The sequence below is a fragment of the Sorex araneus genome, chromosome 1 (assembly GCF_027595985.1).
Source record: "Sorex araneus isolate mSorAra2 chromosome 1, mSorAra2.pri, whole genome shotgun sequence".
NCBI classification, from domain to species: domain Eukaryota; kingdom Metazoa; phylum Chordata; class Mammalia; order Eulipotyphla; family Soricidae; genus Sorex; species Sorex araneus.
Window position 1 is genome coordinate 207,236,139 of NC_073302.1, and position 22,756 is coordinate 207,258,894.

Here is a 22,756-nt window from a genome sequence, read left to right on the forward strand (position 1 = left end):
GAACAGACTGTAGATGTGAAAAGGAATTTTGATGAATTCAAAACCGTATCTGTTTTTTTCATATTAAAAAAGTGCAGGTCATTTTCTTTTCCTAAGAGTATAATCATTTGGACCAAAAAAAAAAATCCATTTGAAATGCAGGTAGAGTATAAATTGCTTTCCTTCCAGACAGACAATCCAGTGCATTTATACTTAATCCATAAAGGCATGATGTTCCAAAACACAGTTGTATATTTTGTGAAGCCATCTGGCATCAAGTTTTCCAATTTATAGACAACTTTGTATTTACACAACAAATTATTAAATCATTTTTTGCGGTTTATAAAAGGTCACTGAGGTACACACACAGTGTGTATAAGAGCAGATAAGGCTGATAATACATATTTACAGTAGATACAAATGAGTCTTTCATATTGAAGATAATGCTTTTTATATATAGGTCTTCTATATCAGATTCCCCACCGTTAGCAGGATTTCCCATGCTTGAATTGTTTATTGCTTTTTGGCTCGCTGATTGAAAATTCACTTCTGGGTTGTTTACACATAAATTACTAATGTTTCTAATCTCTTTGGCTAATGCAAATGTGACAGAGTGAATGAAAGAGAAAAGATAAACTCATTCAATATTACTGCCCTGGCTGGCCCATATTATTTGTTGGTACTCCTTAAATGAATCAAGTAGTACATGACTCATTTTACATAATAGAAAGAAAAACCTTGAGTCTTGTGTTTTATCATTTGGACAAAAATGGGTAAGTAAACATGGTGTCAAAATTTCCATAAGGTCTAGAATCTTGGCTTTCTATTCAGGAAGAGTTAATGTCACAAGCATCTTAAGCATCTTAGAGTTTTTAATGTCAATACAAAATCTGTGACTTATAAGAACATGGCAAACTGCAAACAAGATAACCAAAGTAAACTATACATAATGTGTTACTATGTCCTGAAATTTATAAGTAATTACCTTATAGTATTTAGTTGAGAAACTCCATAAAACTAAAAGAAAACAGGGAGCTTGAGAGATAGTACCAGAGGTTAAGACCTTGCTTTGCATGTGGCCAACCCCAGTTCATCACCAGCACCGCCAGGGGTCACACCTGAGCAAAGATCTAAGAGTAACCCCTGAGCATCCCTGGGTATGACCCAATAAAACAATATTTTTAAAAAATCAAAAAGAAAGCTGTATGCTCAAGGTACAATTCTTCATTATCAGGTCAAATAAGAGGATTATGCTTCCTTAGAAAATATACACAGCAAGTAACTAAAAGTGAAGATCTAAATAAGGGCCCACAAGATGTCAGAAGGGATGAGTATTCTTAAAGCATTTTCACTGACAATGAGATTGTGCAAAATGAAAAGTGCAAACTCAAAATGTTCTTTTAAATAAATAAAATACCCGATTGATTAAATAACAACAAATAAGATCAATCAAACAAGAGCATCTCAGAGAATTCCGTTCATTTTGTTTGTTTGTTTTTTATTTTTTATCTTTGGGGCCACACGCAGCAATGTTCAGGGGTAATTCCTGGCTCTGAACTCAGGAATTACTCCTGGTGATGCTCAGGTGATCATATGGGGTACTGAGGATTTGAATCGGGCGAGCCGTGTACAAGGCAAGCACCCTACCTGCTGTACTATCTCTAGCCTCTTCTAATCTTAGAAAAGTACGTGAAAGTTTGGGCCAGAGTGATAGTACAGTGGGTAGGGCATTTGCATGCAGCCAAGCTAGATCCAATCCACAGCATCTTATATGGTTCCCCAAACCTACCAGGAGTGATCCTTGAGCACAGAGCCAGGAGTAAGCCCTGTGCACACCTGTGCACAAAAAACAAAAAAGGAAAAGAAACCTTACTTAAAAGTAAGTTCATCCTCCTGTGCTTCCTAAGACAGTTAAGGTGCACAACATAAAATTAGATTTCCTTCTCCAGGAAGGACTATTGTGTTATTTAAAGGTGCAAAAATTTTTCATTCTCCAAGTTTGTTGGGGGGGAGGGGGAATTCCATTGTAGTGAGTTAAAAATGTGCTAACGTAGAAGAGCTAGCTTTTATTTTTTAAAAATAAATTGGCTTCAATACAAAGAGAAAGAAATGGCTCTATGGGCAAAATTCAAATTTGAGTGACCAGTTATTTAATTGCAAAGTATGTGCAACATTTGAAAAAATGTTACAGCACTGTGTGACCTGTAATGGTAACAATATTTACATGAACTGCTTACATGAAACCATAGAACTGTAGGACGGGGAAAAACACGCATGTGGACAAAAATAATAATACCTCGCACCCACATCAAAGTCATAAGCAACCAGTGAACTCATGGGCACACACATACTTTACGTGGCCTACAGATGTAAAGTACCCAGTGGGCTGGGGGTGAAGACAGACCTGTGCAGCTTAAAATATTGAAAAGACTTGGGACTCGATCCATACACTCAGCCCAAAGACAAAGGAGCAAAGGCTGAAAAAATTTCTACACATCGGCACACACACACACACACACACACACACACACACACACGTACCTTCACGAACACGCAGATGGAAGCAACACACAAAACAGATAAGCATCTGTCTGTGATAAAAATAACCATGTAGACAAAACAATAGAAAAGCAGGTTGGTGTAAGTTTAAAAAAGTGGGGAGTGGAAAAAAGTCAACATTATTCCTCATAACAAACACATCACTCGTAACACAAATATGCCAACTAACTACATAGATTTTCCCAAGCAGACTTCATGAAGGACCCCACCATGACAAGCAAGACATAAGAATCTACCCCCGGAAGAAATGGCTGGTCTGTGTGGCCATGAAGCCCAGTCTGGCCAGTTTCGTCTCTTGGGCTTGGGGACAGGAGTGAGAGCAGAGCTGGAGAGAACTGAGAGGCAGGAAACCTGGGTGGAGAACTAAGAACTGTCGCTGTCAAAAGTGAGCCCAGGCGGAGTGTGGTGGCCCCAAGAAGTCAACTGGAGGAATGACCTTGATCTCCTTTTTCCTGAGTTACTGGAACTCTGCTACATCACAGGAGTGAGGAGATTGGGGGCTGGCTAGGAGAGGAGAAGGAAGGGAGGCGGTGGGCGTTTGATGACCCAAAGCCTATTTCTGGAGGGCCCCCAGCTGTCCGAGTTGCAAAGTGAGTCCCCCGCTAGGGGACAAGGCCATGCTCTGTAGGGTAAAGAGTTTAGGGATGGAAGCTGGTTGTTCAAAGAGCACGGGGATTAAATGGTCTCGTTGATTGGAAAGCTGTTTACTAAAGCCAGACCTGAGGTCTGAAATTTGGCTTGATTGCCCAGGAGAGGGGGTTCTCTTGCCACCACCAATATTGTGAAAAAAAAAAAAAAAGAAAGAAAATTCTGTTGTGCTACATTTCTTATTAATAACCTTGTACTTGACAATGGCTCACAGTTTTAGGTTTGTATACTTGTAGTATTTTCTCTCTACATGTGTTTCACATTTTTTCTTACTTAATATAATATAAATAATTTGGTTAATAGATTTAACCTGCACATTTCAGCCACATTAATATATATATATAAGAATCTGTTAATGGTATAAATAATTCTTTAAATAAAATAAATCTGATATGTTACATAATACTGATTAAAAAATTACCATTGCTAATAATTTTGCAAGCCACCTTAACTTCTGTTTTAGGTCATACTAATAAATGGATATAAAACTTGTTTGATGGTTCATATTTGTTTTTGTCACCAACACACACATACACACACACAAAAAAAAACACCCAAAAACCCTAAATTAGAGTCAACCTTACCTCCGATAACAGAGTCAAAGTGAGGCTTTTGCTTTCCTGAACAAGAAGAGAAAGTTTTTCCTTGCCAGGGATTGTTTGCAAAAAAAGGGAAGACACCTCATTTTGGAGCACCAGTAGCTCTAGTTCATTTGGTGGCTCCCAAACATTAACTACAAGAAACAACTGAGTAAAATATTCCATCGAAGACTTTTCTTTTTATATATAAAACCTATTCTACTTTAAAACTTAGGTAAAAAAAATATGCAACAAATGGTTGCAGTTTCTGGATTCTTCATTGAGACCTGTGAACCCGCTCTTCTTTAGAAATTGGCAAAGGTTTCAATGTCCTGGACACCAAAATTGGGCCCAGTGGGATCTACAGACAGTTGGCGGTGTGCAGTGTGTCACGATTCAGGTAATACACCATCATGCCTTTTCACTGCTGTTAAATACAAAAACAGCATCTTATATATTATCATAGAAAAGCATTTAGGTTGTATTTTTATTTGTCACTTTACACTGGTAGTCTCTGGTAGGTGTACTCCATAGAAACCAAAGAATTTTGTACACTATTTCTTTGTACAATAAAAGATAAAGTGTGCATTAGGTACGCTTATACATGACAATATTGTACAATATTTACATTGCTGATATCACCAGGAAATTCTGTATTTTCTATATACAACATGGAAAATTCCTCAGAAACATTTGGACTATTTCTTATAATCACAATTTTAGTATTATAGAAAAAGAGTTTTTCAGTCATCCTGGACCATTGATTACTCTCATCAGGGATTTTGATTGGTTTCTCCAGCATTTTCCTTCCTGATCAAAAAAAAAAGTTGCACTGTTTCTTTTAGCACCCTGTGGTGGTTAGTTATCTGTCATAGTATAACTATTGATATAACAGTGGCTATATCAATACCTATGGACAGACACATCTGTGCATGTTCTTTTCATAAACTCTGTGTGTGGTGGAACAGTCCCTGTTATCTGGAGATCTTCCTCCTCTTGGGCTTAGGGGGTCGCATCTGTCTGTCTCCGTGTGGGATCTGGTGAACCTGGAATTAGAGAGGTGGAAAAAAGAAGTGTTGAAATCACGAAACACTGATTTCTGACAAAGACGCAGGCGAAGGAACAGACTCTGGTGTTTCAGTTCCAATCATGAAACCTCTATGGCACTGATGCTCTTTACCAAGCCCCGACATCGTTTGCTCACAGCCACTGCAGATGTGAAACTGATAAGCAGAGGGATGTTGAGTTGGGAAAATTCAGCTGCATGAAGTGGGATGCGCCGCCACTCTCCCACTGTCTCTTTAAAGACAAAAAAAAAGTATTTCCGGTCAGAGATCCTGGAATCCTTCAGTTCACCAGAGTCTGGGAAAGTAGAAAATACATGTCAAACATATCTTCTCTACTACTTTATCACTCTACGTATTTTACAGTCAAAGACGGTGAAGAACACACAGTTCAGCACAAGTGGGTTAGATTACAAGCATCAGGAGGGAAAGTAAAACACCGCTTTTATCTGATGGCAGACCTGGACTTGTGTGGCCTGCAAAGAACAGTGAATACAACTCATCTTCATACACCAAGGCAGGAGCTAGCAACACCTGGGGCTCGAGCAGGAATACCGAGCACCTGGACCACCTCTCTAGCACTTCTGCTTCTCTCCCCTCCCCTCTTAGCCCTCTCTCTTGAAATCCTGGTGTTTGTGAGAACAGGGGTGAAACTGGAGCCGGTTATATAAAGTACAGTGAGTAAGATGATAGACAACCACTGCCTTTTTTCATTCATAGGTGATTTTCATTCATGGGATGGTTTTGTTTTCAAAATACTTTATGATTAAAATACTCTAATACCCAGGAAATAGTTGCTGGGTATTAAAGTTCTGTTTTGGAGAAGAGGAGAGAGGAAAGGAGAAAAGGGAAGAGAAGCAGAGGTGCTAGGGAGGCGGTCCAGGTGCCCTCCACTCAAGACCCAGAAGATACCCACTGGTCCAAGGCAGTGAAGTATTAAATGCTTAAGAACTAGCTCTGCAGATTGAGGGACAGGGTGCACATGTCCATGGTGGCATGTACCAGTTTCAAGCTGTGTGTTGTTACAGAACTTAAAGTAAGGAAAAAGAGGTCAGTCATCTCTCAAGACACTGCAAGTCGGGGGCTGGAGTGATAGCACAGTGGGTAGGGCATTTGCTTTGCATGCGGCTGACCTGGGTTTGGCCCAATATCCCATATGGCTCCCCAGGCACCATCAGGAGTCACCATCTGCATCTGCACCATTCCTGAGTGCAGAGCCAGGAGTAAGCCTGAGTACCACTGGGGTTGGCGCCCAAATAAACAAACAAACAACAACAACAAAAGATTTTCTGCAAATTGGCTCAACTGTAGAGTTTTAGAAGAATACTGAATGGAATCACGAGCAGATTGTTAGATAGAGAGTCTGGGTACTCCCAGCCCTGTGCTCCATCTGCATATTGCATACCCACTGCAGAAAACTACTCTCCCGTTAGAGGTGGTGAAATCCTGGTATTTGTGAGAACACAGGTGAAACTGGAGCCAGTTATACTAAGTACAATGATTAAGGAGATGACAGACAAGCATTGTCTTTTTTCATTCATAGGTGATTTTCATTCACAGGATGGTTTCATTCATCAGTGGAAGAATAACTGAAGCAGGGGCCGGAGCGAAAGCACAGCGGGTAGGGCGTTTGCCTTGCACGCGGCCGACTCAGGTTCGATTCCCGGCATCCCATATGGTTCCCCAAGCACTGCCAGGAGTAATTCCTGAGTGCAAAGCCAGGAGTAACCCCTGAGCATCGCTGGGTGTGACCCAAAAAGCAAAAAAAAAAAAAAAGAATAACTGAAGCAAAGAAACTGGCAAAAACCAACATAACTAACCCCTAGGCTTGGTAACAGTGAGAGGGTAGGTGAGATGGACAGAGCAAAGTTTTGGTGATAGGAGCATACTGGAAATGTGGTGGTGGTTGCAATGAATCCCCTACACACACACACACACACACACACACACACACACACTAGCTAGATCCCTGGAATTCTAAAATGTTATAAGCTATGAATTCCAAAATATTGTAATGAAAATTAATTAAAAAATAAGTGTTCGAATATCAGCAAAGATCAACTGACTCAGAGGGAAATGCAGAAAGCTTTCCAAAAAAAAGTAAAAATTTTGAAAATTCATACATTTAATACTACTTCTTCCTCCTAACCTTTATATACATATATGTATTGATTTTTGTTTTTTGGGCCACACTTGTGGTGCTCAGGGCTTACTCCTGGCTCTGTGTTCAGGGATCACTCCTGGTGGGGTTTAGGGTTCCGGGGATCAAACCAGGACCAGCCACATGCAAGGCAAGTGCCCTACTATTGCTCATATAAACAATTTCTTTTAGGAAGGGGCGTTGGATCATATCCTGTGATGCTCAGGGGTTTCTCCTTACTCTGTGCTCATGGATCACTCATGATGGTGCTTGGGTATTTTTGGGGAACCCGTATGTGGAGTTGGAAATTGAACAGGAGTTAGCTGTATGCAAGACAAGCACCTTAGCCACTGTACTATCTCTCTCATCCCTGGAGACATTTTTTAATTGAGAAAAGAAGAAGAGAAACCTGCATCCAAGACCACAAACTAATAATAGTCCGTGGTCCAAACATGATCAGAGAAGAGATTATTTTTAGCCAACAGTAAAAGTATTTTTGAGGGGCTGGAGCGATAGCACAGCTGGTAGGGTGTTTGCCTTGCACATGGCTGACCTGGGTTCGATTCCCAGAATCCCAGCTCAGTTCCCCGAGCACCGCCAGGAGTAATTCCTGAGTGCATGAGCCAGGAGTAACCCCTGAATGTCGCTGAGTGTGACCCAAAAAGAAAAAAAAAGTATTTTTGAAACAGAGGGGAAATGGCAAATTTTACTTTAGGACTTATAGCTTCTCATGAAAAATGGGAAGATCTTAACATACTGGCATGGTTTCCCATGGGGCTCCAGGCTGCTAGCGCAACAAGGATCAGACCCTCCTTTCACTGAGTTTTATTCCTGGTTTCCCCAGTCCCTACCCCAGTCCACAAATGCCATACTTCCTCAGGCAGAGACGAGCCAGCTGCTTGTCAAACCCACTTTCTCTTCCTCCTAGCAGGCACACTCTATGGTACTTTTTATTAGTACATACAAGTTAAGAAGATCATTGGACTGACTGAAGCGGTGGACAGTCCACAGACGGGAGGGCAGTCTGAAGAATGGATGAGCCTGCAGGCCCAGAACGTCCATTGTCACAGTCTCCTGTGCACCTACCTTCCCTCTCAGCAGACGGGCTGAAGACAGCCTATTCTGGAGCACTCTGTGGCCCTCAAAAATGCTGAGCTCTGGATCTAGAAGGGACCTGGGATGCTGATCAAGTGGGGGGGGATGCAATTCCTCCCCCCTGCCCCCTGCCAGTGCCAGACCCTCGGGAGCGATAGCTTTTACTGTGTGGAGAGAGTGAGAGTGGGTTGGCAGCCTGCCCTGCCAAGTGCATCTCGGTGGCCACTGCTCAATCCACTCCAACTGTTGCCTTTCTCATCGGTGACCGCTTTATTTAGCAATTCAGAGAGAATTATTCATGTGATTGCACCTAAAACTTTAACCTCTCAGGGGTCACAATTCATCGATCTGTGAAATGATGGGATGGATCACAAAATCTCTAAAGCCACTCCCAGTCCCACCAGTCTATGAACCTAAGACTTCTATTGATCATTCTGGATAAATTTTGGCTAACCTTGCAAAGACAACGTGTCAAGTAAAAGAAATTACCTTTTAATCATGAAGAGCTTTAGATCGTTCACATTTTTAGGGATTACCACAAGTAAATTTTGAGTGTTTATATTAGCCAGCATGTAAGTTAGAGGATAATGACCAGTCTTCACATATCCAACACTATTAAATGCACAATAAATAAAAATACAAGTAAAAGATACATTGCTTTGGAAAAATTAGTTTATAGTGATAAATGACTTAACAGACATTTGTGGCAATTAATTTATTTTTAAGTGACAGAAGAAAGTTAAAAGGAAATCAGAGATATATACATTCTAGATCTTTACCCTATTGTTCAATTTCACATTTTTTGGTTTTATGGATAGACTGAAATTTGCATTACCAAATATTTAGGCAACACTGGTGGCTACCGTTATTTACAGAGTCAGAAGCAGAACTGTGGTCTGGATGTGAATATTTGCTGTTCAAATTTTAAAAGAATATTTATTATGTGGGAAAATAGAAGGCTACATTTGTTTTTATGTGTTAACTCCCCAGTGATACTTGGGGGGCTAGAGATATGAGCCTGATAGTTCAGTGCTTGGCATCCAAGACGTGGAGCTGCTTGAAGCTCAAAATTCCAGGGATTATCAGGTGATGCCTGGGGACTATTTGGCACATTAAGCTGGGGGACCGTGCAGTGCTGGAGACTGAATTTAGAGTCTTATGCATTAGCTCCAGCTCTTTGAGCACCTCTCTGCCTCCCAAAGTTACTTATTTTAAAGCAATAGTCCAGTGGGGAGGGCGTTTGTGTTGCATGCGGCGGACTCAGGCTCAACCCCCGGCATCTCCTAAGGTCCCCTGAGCACCGCCAGGAGTAATTCCTGAGTGCAGAGCCAGGGGTAACCCCTGAGCATCACTGGGTATAGCTCAAAAAGGAAAAAAATCTCCAATTTTAGAAAACAGACAATTATTCTGGCAGGATTTTTTTCTTCCATTAAATTTCTTTGAATCTTTTCTGGTACCAGTTTTTTTTTCCTAAGCTTAATTTAGTATTGCTTTCTGGGCTGCTTGACAACATTTCAAAGACTTTACCAAGAAGTGTAATACAATTTATTTTCAAAGAAACACAGCATAATGGAAAAATAAATTAACTTACAGTCCCAGACATTTTGTCCAGTTCACTCATGGCCTCATGAATAGCAGCTTCTAAATGGTTATTTAGCTTCCCACTTCTGGAATTAATAAAAACAACACAAAGATTAATAAATTAAACATAGAAAATCTCAACCTAACTCCCTAATCAGAAAACAGATGACCCAATTCCACCAGAGAAAATGCATTTGGAAAAATTCAGATGACAAAACACGCTGGGATTCTCACCACTGCATGCTAATGACAAAGTCACAGAAGTATGAAGAAAATTGAACGTACGACGGGGGAAAATGAAGTCTCCCCTTCCATATGCTCCTGCCACTGTCTGCTGGTTCTGCAAGGAAGTCGGGCCACCTTCTCGCGCAGATGCAGCTCCTCCTCCCCATTCCAGCGGCCCTGCCTTGCCTCCTGCTCGGGCTTGTCCTTCTCAGACAGCCTAAGTGACCGGGGGAAGAGCAGAGGAGCTGAACTGCAAGCTCTGGCCACTAGGGAGCATCCTCTGCCCTCTCTGGAGAGTTCCCGCTTCTGAGCAACTGAAAACTACAATCCTGGTGCACCTCCGTTCCAGGAGGGAAACGGCTTAATTGGCTGTACCTGGTCTCACTACATTTCTCCTAGCCCCAAATAATACAACTATTAGGTCAAGAATGCGGGTCACAAACATGATAACCTCTCAGTATCTATTATGCAGACCATAATGCCCCAAAGTAGAGAGAGAGAGAGTATGGGGAAATTGTCTGCCATGGAGGCAGGGAGGGTGGGAAAGACGGGTGGGGGTGGGTATACCGGGGACATTGGTGGTGGGGAATGTGCACTGGTGGAGGGATGGGTGTTTGATCATTGTGAGACTGTAACCCAAACATGAAAGCTTGTAACTATCTCACGGTGATTCAATAATAAAAAAATTTTAAATAAAAAAAAAATAAAAGAATGAAAGAATGCTGGTCACAGAATATCTATCACTCATCAGACCTTCCCTCCACTCAGCATTTCATTACACCTGTTTGGCCTGAAACGCTCACACAGTACGTCTGCTATTGTTGAAAATTGCATCTACACAACTGTTGAACAAATGACTTAAAACGAAGCAAATTCATAGTCTGAGTCTCTGTGGCACATGCCCCTTTCTCCACTCTGATTGTTAACTTACTTTTCCTTCTTTATGTTATAAATAATTACTCAATTATTCTGAGTACTAAAGTGGTGATTCATTTCATTTACCTTGGCATCGACAATGACTAGGAAAGCTGCAGAGATAAACTTTTCTTGGTCGTAGGCTATTAAGGTAGCTAAAAGTTATCTTAACATCGATACAGAGATTGGAAATTTGCAACTGTGGGAGAATTTGTATCTCAGTTTCCATTTAGTCTAGCTCACATTATGTATAAAAATTATTTGTGCTATAATGGAATGTCTCAGCTGAGGCTTTTCTATTTAACACAACTTACCAGGTTTTATCTTCAGATACCAGGACTGGGCAATTTGAACATTTAGTTTTTAGCGATATTTCCAACATGTCCATCTCTGAGAATGGTACTGCCAGGCATATATAATACACTTTCTATAGAATTAGTAAATAAAAGCATTTGTCCAAAGCTAGCACAAGGACACTTACATTTTGGGGGGAAAAAATGCTCCTAAGTCAGTTGAACTGACAGGAGAGATTAACGTGGGTTTTGTTTGTTTGTCTGTTTGTTTGGGGGTTATACATAGCAGCACTGACTCCTGACTGTGCTCAGAGATCACTCCTGGCAGTGTTCAGGAGCCCATACGTGGCACTGGGGGAACGGAAAATTTCAGAAGACAGAATTAGTGAGGTGATACAGGCATGTCATTACTTGAATACATAATGAGAATCAGAAATAAAGAGAGACTCTTAGTTTCAAATCCGCAGACCAACTTTTGCACTAACTGGTCAGGTCAGGGAAGAAACTACAAAGAGGAAAAAAATCTCCATGAGTTCATGAAATAAAAAATTAGTCAAAATTTGGTCTTACAGTCCAGAGGGCCTCCCTGTGGATTCTCTGCTACTATGTTCAGTTCCCTGCTGATATTTAATAATAAACATTTTTACTAATGGACACTTGAAAACCTACTTGATTAAGCCAGATATTCAAATAATCACATTCTTAGTTATTAATAGAGGTAATTGCCACTTCTCATCTTCATTGTCCATATTGTTGCACATAAAGCTCACCTTCACTAGCTGAAAAATGAAAGTGAGGTACAAATCTGAACTGCACAAGCAAGAAGGAAACGAGAAATTGCACGTTACTCTATCCTGTCACTTCAGTTTAAGTAACATCACTTCGTGTGGAACAGAACAAATCCAGGTGAGACCTAAACATCAACAACCTTAGACTCTGAAACCTAATCTGCAGAAAGTAATGCATATTTTAAAATATTTAACATATAAAGTATCATTTCTTGTTTTCCTCTCTCTTTTTGGCACTGGAACCCAGAATCCTACACACTGAGGCACACACTCTATTGACAAGTCACATCTCTGGAACATGTTTATTGACTTTAAAGAAAAATGTACATACCACTATCACAGATGGCATGATAATATACATAGAAAACTTATTAGAAATAAAATTTAAAAAATTATTAGAAATGTAATAAGAAAATCAAGGAATTACAAAGTCAATATACAAAATTTGTTGCATTTTTAGATGCACATCTGAAGAGAAAGAAATCAAGAAAACTATATCATATGTAATTTAAAGAATTAAATACCTAGGAATCAGCTAAACAAATAAAGGGAAAGATTTGTATACTGAAAATGACCTCACTGTTAAAAGACACAAAACAACAATAAATGAAAAAATATTCTATGCTCATGGAATGGTAGAATTAATAGTTAAAATAACTGCTTTCTAAACCATCATACATAAATGCAATCCTTATAAAAGTTACAAAATTCTAACAGCATTCTTTAAGAAAGCAGAACCACAAAATTTAAATGGAACCATAAAAGAGCCTGGACAGTCAAGGTAATCCTGGAGAAAAAAAGATGGGAGAATAAATAAGAAAATTTCAAAGAGGGGAGGGAAGAAGATGGGAGGCATCTCATTTCTTGACTTTAAAATAAACATTAAAGTTAGAGTAAACAAAATGTGATATTAGGATAAAAGAGGACACATAGGTAAATGTAACAGAACTACAAGTTCAACAATAAACCTTGAGATATATGAACAGTTAACTTATAATAAAAGAGTCAAGAGTAAGATAAGGAGAAAAGAAAGCTCTTCAACAACAAATGGTGCTGGATTAACTGGATGCCACATGCAAGAGAATGAAACTAAATCACTATCTGACATCATGCACAAAACTTAACTTGAAGTGGATTGAAGGCTTGATGTTAAACCATAAAATAAATGGAAGAAAACATAAGGTAAACATGCTGTGATGATGGGTTTGTTTGTTTGTTTGTTTGTTTTTTGCTTTTTGGGTCACACCTGGCAATGCACAGGGGTTAGCTCCTGGCTCTGCACCCAGGAGTTACTCTTGGCGGCGCTCAGGGGACCATATGGGATGCTGGGAATCGAACCCCGGTTGGCCGAGTGCAAGGCAAACGCCGTACCTGCTGTGCTATTGCTCCAGCCCTTGTGATGATGTTTTTAATGATTTGACTCAACTCACAAGGAAAACAAAAGAGATATCAAACAAATGGGACTACATCAAACTAAAAAGCACAGGAACAGAAATTAATAAAGCAAACAACATCCTACTGAATGGGAGGAAATATTCACACCCCACATGTCACCAGGGAACACTAATTCACTGTTAAGAGGGAGAGTAGATTAGCCCAACTGCTACAGAAAACAGTACGGAGATTTCTCAAAATACTAACTATAGAACTCCCACATAATCCGGTAATTCCACTACTAGGTATCTGTCTCAAGAATACGGAAACACTAATTCAAAGTGATATATGCACACCTAACAATAGCCAGGATCTGGAAACAGTCCAAGTGTTCAATGCCACATTTGGGATAAAGAAGGTGGTCTGTATATACAATATATATATATATATATGTACTTGGTTATATATATACATATATATATAAAGGTAAAATCTTGCCTTTTGTTACAAGTTGGATAGAATGGGGGGAGGGCTATGCTAAATTAAATAAGCCAGCAGGAGAAAGACTAGTTGGTCTCACTTACATGCAGTATATATAGAAACACAGCAAGGGACAATAGCTGATGAGAACAATCCTTTACACTCTGACTACAAGAATGGAAACTGTCAAAAAGGGGGGTGGGGGAAGGGTGCAGTGGAATGGAGTGGAAGGCCTTGGTGGTGGGTGGGCATTATATAATAACACTGCACCCCTAAAACTTAAAAATATTACACTCCTGTTAACCAAGGCTAGCTCAGAAAAGTTTTAAATTAAAACATATTTTATAACTTTATAATTTTCAAGCATCATAAAATCATATTACCAAGTTTATATATAACTATATATAACTTGATCCTCACTTAAATGAAAATCATAACATCTAAAATCTATGGAATTTAATGAAGCTATTTCCTCTTTACACTAAAAATAGGAACCTGAGAAATAGCTTTAGCGTTATTTTTCTTGTGATTGAACTATAATAAGTATACCAAGGTGCAGATACTTTTTCATTACATGATTTTATTGTAGGATTTTGAAAATTAAAATGCTTATATAAAAATCAACACATCTAACGCAGTGACATTTCAACTGGCAAAAATATCAGATACCTTTCTTTAACAAAAATATTCTTTGCTAAATATCATGTGCCAAGTACTATACTATATCAAGACACTATTAACATTATTTGTATCATAATAATCCCAAGAGGTCAAAGTTAATTGCCTGTTTTAGAAATGAAAAATTTAGGCTCAAGGAGGCTAAGCCTTGTCTATGTGCCTATGACTACAGAGTGGTGGAAGCAGGATTTGAATTCACTTCAAAAACCAACCTCGGAACTATCTTCTTTCAAATACCACCTCCTTTTACAATCTCTTCCTCTCTCCTCTCCTCCTCTGTCTACAAAAGCAGCCACAACTTTGTCTATAAACATTCCTCCACTGTTGTTTTCCAGGAACTTGCAGAGGGAAAGAGTGTATCATTTACATCAGCCCTCTCAAGCCTTGCTTCACACAACGGCTCCGCTTTTATGCCCATCAGGGTCCTGCAAAGTATTTCACCGAGATTTCCAAAAGCCTCCAAAGTGCCCGTCTCAGAGGAGACTGCAGTGAGTCTTCCTGGAGCTCTGTTGTGCATTTCGGCCAGTTTTCTTCCGGTACCCTACTTCCTACCTCCTGATTCTCTTCCCTCATGACTTCTTTCTTATCTTCATTATCACCAGTAAATGTTCAAATTGGTGAAAGAATCTTTCGGTGATTACAATCCTGTCTACATTGTCAAATACAACTTCTCCCAGAGTTGAGTGCCCAGCTGTCCCCCATACAGCACTCAGACGCCCATCCCTGTTCTTCGTTCCTCTTCCTGTTGCTTCCCACCACCCACCCAAACGAAAATTCTGAGGGTCGTCTTTCTTTGCTTGGTCTTCTTCACACTCTAGTTTGGTTTCTTTGCTGGTTATTTTGCAAGTTTTACTGCTAAATACTTTATAACTTGTATTTTATTTTGAGGGACAAACTTGGCAGGCTCAGAGATTACTCTTGGCTCAGTGCTCAGAGGACCATACAGTGCTGGGTCTTAAACTTGGTCCTCCTGCATGCAAAGCATGCAGCCAGTGAGCTAACTCTCTGGCACCCCCTGCTTTCGTTTCTTGACCATATTACTTTTCTTCCATGCTCACTCTTCCCACCTCTTTGGAGCCCTTATCCTCCCTGTTTTCTAGAAGTCTTCTTATGCCAGAATTTAATGCCACTTCTCTATGATCCCTGGTTTTCACTTTGGTTCTTTTTTTTTCCTTCATGAATTATTGAGCTTCAGAGGATACAGCACCGTGCCTGGCACAGATATTTTCCTAAATTAGTAAGTAGAATGTGGAGAATAGTTTTGAAGGAGTTATTTCGTTACTGTGTTATCAACTCTAGATTAATTTGCACACAAATCGGCTGATATATTTCACTGGAGGAAAGGTTTTGGGGCATATTTTACATGGAATCAAGAAGTAGGATTAAATATTCTGAAAAGATGGTTCTTTGCATGGGATAGGAGTGACAGTACAGTGGGTAAGGTACTTGCCTTGCACACAGCCAACCTGGATTCAACCTGTACCCTCTATGGTCCCCTGAGGACCACCAGGAGTGATCCCTGAGTCCAGAGCCAGGAGTAAGTCCTGAGCACTGCTGGGGGTGGCTCCCAAACTAAAACAAATACCTCCCCCCCAATGAAGATGGCCCATTGCAGATTTTTAATGCAAGTATTTCCAGTTTTCCTCTCGATCCAGAAAAAATTTTGTAGGCTGCATCCTACCATTAAATTCTGTTTGGGAAATATCACCAGTCAGAGCAGAAAACTTGTCTCACAGTGTTCCTTTATCAGTTCTATAGTGAATCTGGTCACTCATTCAGTCTGCAACTATTAACCAATTCCAACCTGCTACCTTCTAAAGGAGTCCTGTATGTGAAGGCAGAGAAATTTGTTGCTTCAGCTAGGATGAGGAAAGATTTGTTGCACTCTAAAATTTAACTCTGCAAAAAATAATTGAAGATACCACCAAGAAAAAGGAAGTACACTTTACTATATATTATTCACAGGGGAGGAGTGACAGTATGGTGTATAGGGTTCTTGCTTTGGTTGTGCCTGCCTGGTTTTGATCCCAGCACCCCATATGGTTCCCTGAGCAGCTCCAGAAGAGAGCCCTGAGTGCAGAAACAGGAGTAATCCCTGAGCAGAGCTAGAGATGGCCCCCCAAATGAAAGAAAAATTATTCATAGTATATACAAGCACCTGGCTATCTTCACCGGGCCCCCCTGGAGGGAAACGTTGCATTTCCCTCCCCTCCTCAGCAGAGCCTTGACAGTTGAAGACCTCTGGAACCCAGCCACAGCCATGCTCAGGGCCACTCTCCACACGTTCGGATGAGCCTCACGCATGGGGGAGCCGGCGGAGGAACCCAGGTGTGCGGGATCTGGGGCCCAGATCTCCAAGGCTGCTCGGATCGGGACTGGGCCTCTTCCACCCAGATCCTTCATTTTCCAATAACTAGGTGGTCACACCCAGAGACTGACCCTGGTGCCGTGTAATCCCATCAATGTCCAACATCCAGAGACTATAAAACCAAGCTCCTAGAAGCGACATCTAATAGCCTAGTTCTCCCTCTTGGAGAACCTGACAAGCTACCGAGAGTCTATTGCCCACTTGGGAGAGCCTGGCAAGCTCCCTGTGGTGTACTTATATCCAAAATACAGTAACAGATACACATAGAGATACACGGAGAGCCTAGCAAGCTACTGAGAGTATCCTGTCCCCACGGCAGAGCCTGGCAAGCTACCCGTGGTGTATTCGATATGCCAAAAACAGTAACAATAGGTCTCATTCCCCTGACCCTGAAAGATCCCCCAACCATTGGGTAAGACGAGTAAGGAGAGGCTGCTAAAATCTCAGGGCTGCCAAAAGGAGAGAGAGAACAAAAGGGAATGCCCTGCCACAGAGGCAGGGTGGGGTAGGAGAGATGGGATGGGGGGGCGGGAGGGATACTGGGATCATCGGTGATGGAGAATGGGCACTGGTGGAGGGATGGGTACTCAAGAATTGTATGATGAAACACAAGCACAAAAGATTTAAGTCTGTAACTGTACCTCATGGTGATTCACTAATAAAAAATAATAATAATAATAAAATAAAATCTCAGGGCAGAGTGTAACAGAGATGTTATTGGTGCCCGCTCAAGTAAATCAACGAACAATGGGATGACAGTAATACAGTGATACAAGCCTTTTATACAAAATATACTACTAATCATTCTAGAACATTTGATAAAAATGAGCAAGTATGTTGACCACATATATTTAAGAATAATTTTCATGTACATATACAGAGACATACTTGTAATTTTCTACCATAAGATGAAATAGTAGCTACATATGAAACTATGTACCTTGGAAGTACTGCAATGAAAATTGTGTTTTGAACATTATTTACTTGTCCTACAATTTCCTCAAATAAATTTGGAAAAAATCTTGGATAATAATATCCCAAAGCTCAATTTCTTGTTATAATTCCAAACAAAACCACTGCCCTTATCCAGTTAAAAAAACAATTCATTTACCATTTCTTAACTAAGAGTGAATCTGCCATGATTTACATATGTGTCACAGGTGTGTTCATCTAAAGTATTTGCATTGCATAGGGACACACTTTTGATACCATTTCAAATACTATTCATGCGATACATATTAAGATTGTTATTCATATTGCCTTTCTCAATAAATGAGAGTGATGGAGTTGGAGGAAGCAAGAAAAATGTTGATGAAGAGCTACATCACCCCTCCAGGTAAGAAAAGAAAATATTTTCTGTAATAACTAATTTGATTTGTCTATACTGGTCTTCATTTTGGTAAAAAACGATAAAATTATATTTAGATAAGGCATGAAATACACAGAATCAGGGAGATTTCACTGCCCATTTGAAGGGACATTAAATTCTTGAGAAACAAAAAGGAAAAGTAAAAATAGTGCTTACTTTCTGTTCCTTTTCCGGGCTCGGCTGTAGGCTTCTAAACCTTCTGTTAGTGTCTTCAATTTCTCGGGCTCCACCTGAGTGAAGGCATTAAGACCAAACCACATTACCCAGACCTGCGAGAGTTAATTCTGCTTTTACTTTCCTGCTGTACCAGCAGGTGCTGCAAGGGAGTGAAGGGAAGGGATGAAAGAAAGGGAGGCTTAGTTCTCAGTGCCCTGTCAAATGCCCCCTCCAAGAGAAGTCATCCCAGGCTCCAGGCTGCAATATCAGCGGGGGAGGGGGGGACGCATGAGGGAGACACCTAAAATTTGCCCTTTGCCAGTTTTGAAAGTAATGCTTTGGGAACAAAACCTGGAAGTGATGTTCCCTTCAATGCACAAAATCATACAAATCAGAGATGCTGGTTGGCTCTCTTCACTGCCTGGTGCTCACCAACTATAAAGCTTTTGTTCACTGGGCAGGCTGAAGTGAGGAAGCCAGTGGCACTGGAAGCCAACAGATGGAGTTCTCACATTGGCCTCACAACCTAGCATCAGGAAAACACATTTTCTGAGCCTCAGTTTCCTCCTCCTTTTTGAAATAAGAATAATAAAAAAATTGAGCCTTCTGGTGGACTGGCTGTGAGAATTAATGCCCGACATCCCGTTGAATACTGGTGAGGCACAGAACAGCTACTAGTAGCCGATATGTGTTTGGCTTTCCCCGGGACACAAAACAAGGAGGGCAGTGGGACATGCAAAGGACCCTCCAGATGTGGTAAGAGGATGCTGCTCGGCTTCCTGGGGGTATTCTCTTTTTTGTCCTGCTATGTCAGGGCCAACCTGTGCGAGGCTGATAGTCAACAGATGACTGGGGGACTTCTAGAAATTAGAAGAAGCGGTATTTGCTAGCTCCGCCCCCCCATCCCCCAGGAATCGCTACTGTGGTTCTGAAAACCACCTTCCCTAAGAAAAATAGTAACAGAAAAATAAAAAAAAATGTTTACATGACAGTGAGACACTTATATTTAGCTGGTTAATAAAATCATGTTCATAAAAATACTTTTTTCAAAAATCTAAGTCAAAAATGTTGCTTGCTGTAGAAATGAAACTTTGAGGAAAAGCTAGTAGTTTTCCCTTGTGTCTTCTCTCAGGCCACGCAACTTCTAAATAAAAATTCACAAATTGATAAAATGCATCAAGTTAAGAAAATAAATGCTAATAATTAAGGCCATCATCAACATTTATCTTTAAATCTTCCTGATTCAAGTATATCATTTACAAAAAATTTTTCTCTAACCTTTTCAAATCTAGCACATGGTAGTGATTAACTAAGGTTTCTATTATCAAGTTGGAAAACAGGCATTTCTAATTATTCAATGAGAGGATCAGTCCAATGTGGAAACATTTTCCTTTTCATGATTATTGGATCTTGTTCTAAAGGAGCCAAGTATATTGAATATGCACGTTCAATGGAGATGCTCAGTCTATGTGACTCAGAACGGGAAGCCACTTGGATCCAATACACTTCACAGTCATGAAGAAAGGTGTATTATGGGTCATGTGAAAAAAATGAAAGAAGATAAACACCTAGTTAGAGCTTTCTGCTGTCGTTTGTTTTTTAAGGGGACTGAACACCAGCCATGCACTGCTGTGTGTGGTCTTGGAGGTACCCATGCCGTGACAAAGGAGAGCCTTTTTTCCCTGGAAAGGTGCCTTGGCACATGATTGCATTCCAGGTTACAAGTGAGTTTCCATTTTTCATTCACTCACACAAAAAGGATATGAAATATATCTCATATATTTCTATTAAAATGACTTTTTCTGCAGCAGGAAGTAAGGTTTCCCATAATAGAAACTTTTATTAGATATAAACTAGTGTAGAAAATCCTCAGAAAGAGATTAATGCAAGCAACAGAAAGCAGTTGAGACAAAGCAAGACATGAATAGGAAACTACTGGTTTTAATTTTTTTAAATACAAAGTTAGGTCAAACTTCTTGATATCTTCATTTAAAAATGCTATTTTCTTTGGTTTTTGTTTTCTGGCCATACCTGAGGTGCTCAGGGCTTATTCTGGCTCTGTGCTCACAGATCACTCCTGGCCATGCCTGGGGGATCACATGCAGTGCCTGAGATGAAACCAGGGCTGGCGGCATGCAAGGCAAGCGCCTTAACCCCTATACTCTTATCACTCCAGCCTCCTCATTGCAATTTTCAATTAAATAAAAAACAAATCACAGTAAAACATTTCTTGTGCATTTATTGTGCAAAAGACACTGTTTTATTTAATAGGGTAATAGAATAATTTTGGTCTTTATTTCTGGGACTCACTAGGTCAAATAACATGGGCAGTATTGAAATTCAGGTCTGACTCCAAAGCACTCAACTTCTCCATTATAAGAATTCCAATATACATTCAAGTATACAGTCACTATTACATACACAGGTATACATGTATATATATACACATAAGTATATATCATATGTATACACATATACACAAAGAATACTCAAAAAATTACCTCAATTTCAATTCAAATAATAGTTTAAAATAAAAATGTAGATAAAACTTGCCCAATGTTAGCCCCGCAAAACTGCTACAAAATTATACAGAGATACTCAGAATTCATATATGTTGCCCACATATTACCTCTTGTGTAGACTGCCACATACACTGAATAGTTTGTACTTCTAAACCCCTTTTCATTCATATTTTTTTTCTTCTCGGTTCACACTTGGTGATGTTCAGGGATTACTTCTGGCTCTGCACTCAGGAATTACTCCTGGTAGTGCTCAGGGACCATATGGAATGACGGGAATCGAAACCAGGTTGACTGTGTGCAAGGCAAACACTCTACCCGCTGTACTACTGCTCCAGTCCTCATTAAAATTCTTTAGATAGGACAATTCTTTTAAGCACGTGGTTCTATAGCTTGTTGCAGTGGGATTGGAGATCGACCTATAAAGCCAGACACTATTACCTGGTGAAGGTGTAAGAGTTCTTGAACAAGTGTGAATTGTTCCAACCATTCAAGTCTAGGTGATTGCTTACTTAAGTTTCATTTGAAGCCAGCATTGTAAAATCTCATGCATCTCAGCTGTAATACCTATGGCCAAGAGGAGGCTGAACACACACAGAGAGCCAGACTGACCCCCAGACAGTGAAGTCCAGTACACAGTAGAGGGACTGGATTTAAGATCTCAGATCACTCTGGAATAGAGCCAGTTAACCGGAGAGGATGCCAAAATTCCCTGCAGACTTCAGGCCTGATAATAGGATCAAATCTCGGGGTGGTTATTTCTCTGCTGCTACTTAGTGTAAAAGCAAAGCTGTCACAGAACATCAGAGGCAGAGCACAAGAACACGGCCCAGCTTTTCTAACAGAGAGAAGAACCTGATCTCAAACTCCCTTTTCATTCTTTTCTTCCCCATCCCCTTTCATAGTCATTAGCTCCTGCAATTGGAGGAAGGGTATGAAGCAAGAATGAAGCTTAGGGCAGGTTGATTTGGGCACGACCTAACTGCTTACTGCTAGTATCCTTGGAAATGGTCCTTCCAAGTTCCAGTTCTCTCATTGAGATAGTGCAGATGATTGCGCACATTTTTCTTTTCTTCTTCTTTTTTTTTTGAGGTGGGGAGGGATCACTCAGAGCATTAAAAAAGATAATGAATATAAATGTGCTGTTGTTGTTGTTTTGGGTCTACATCTACTAGTGCTCAGAGGCTATTCCTAGCTCTGTGCTCAGAAGACTGTATGTGGTGGTGGGATTTGAACTAGCGTCAGCCATGTGTAAGGTAAGTGACTTACTTCCTGTACTAACTCTCTGGCCCGGTATAAACGTGTCTACATATTACTACTTCTAAATTGGAATTTACAGTTAAGCAATCTTTTCTAAAGTACCACTGTTGGCATGTTAAATTAACTTGGGTGGAACATTTTTTTAGATTACATGTTCATAAAATTTTATGTTATAAAAATAAAGAAGACATTTATGCCAAAAATTTAACAGATTTAGCCTGGCAAGCTACCTGTGGTGTATTCGATATGCCAAAAACAGTAACAAGTCTCACAATGGAGATGTTACTGGTGCCCTCTTAAGCAAATCGATGAGCAATGGGATGACAGTGATACAGTGATACATACATTTATCCTGAGACAATGTGTGAAGAAGTTGTTTAAAAAGTGTGTTAAGGCTGGATATGGTCCCCTGAGCATCATCAGGAGTGATTCTGAGCACAGCTGGATGTGACCCTAGTTCCTTTTCCCACATTGACTTGAATAGGGTCTTGTACCTAATACCTTGTCCTTAATGTACCTAGTAAGTATCTTTGTTATACTTATAAAATTTAACAAAGTATTAACATAGGCAATAGACAACTTTAACTGAAGTCTGAGATATACCACTAATAAGTAGTGCAAGGCTTTTTATCATTATTAAACATTTATTAAATACAAAAAAAAGAACTTCAAGCCATGGATGTCCAT

General features: G+C 40.1%; 1 protein-coding gene across 4 annotated transcripts in view; it reads right to left on the reverse strand.

Moving 5' to 3' along the window:
* Positions 1-213: 213 nt before the first annotated feature.
* Positions 214-22,756, reverse strand: part of MBD5 (methyl-CpG binding domain protein 5) — a 459,774-nt gene continuing 437,231 nt past the window's right edge. For all 4 annotated transcript variants that reach the window (XM_055123313.1, XM_055123194.1, XM_055123379.1 and 1 more), the window contains 3 exons: positions 18,291-18,364; positions 9,655-9,730; positions 214-4,810 (listed from right to left, as the gene is read on the reverse strand). In XM_055123313.1, coding sequence (XP_054979288.1) covers positions 4,739-4,810; positions 9,655-9,730; positions 18,291-18,364 — 222 coding nt within the window. In that variant the 3' untranslated portion in view covers positions 214-4,738. The remainder of the gene's footprint in view (positions 4,811-9,654; positions 9,731-18,290; positions 18,365-22,756) is intronic.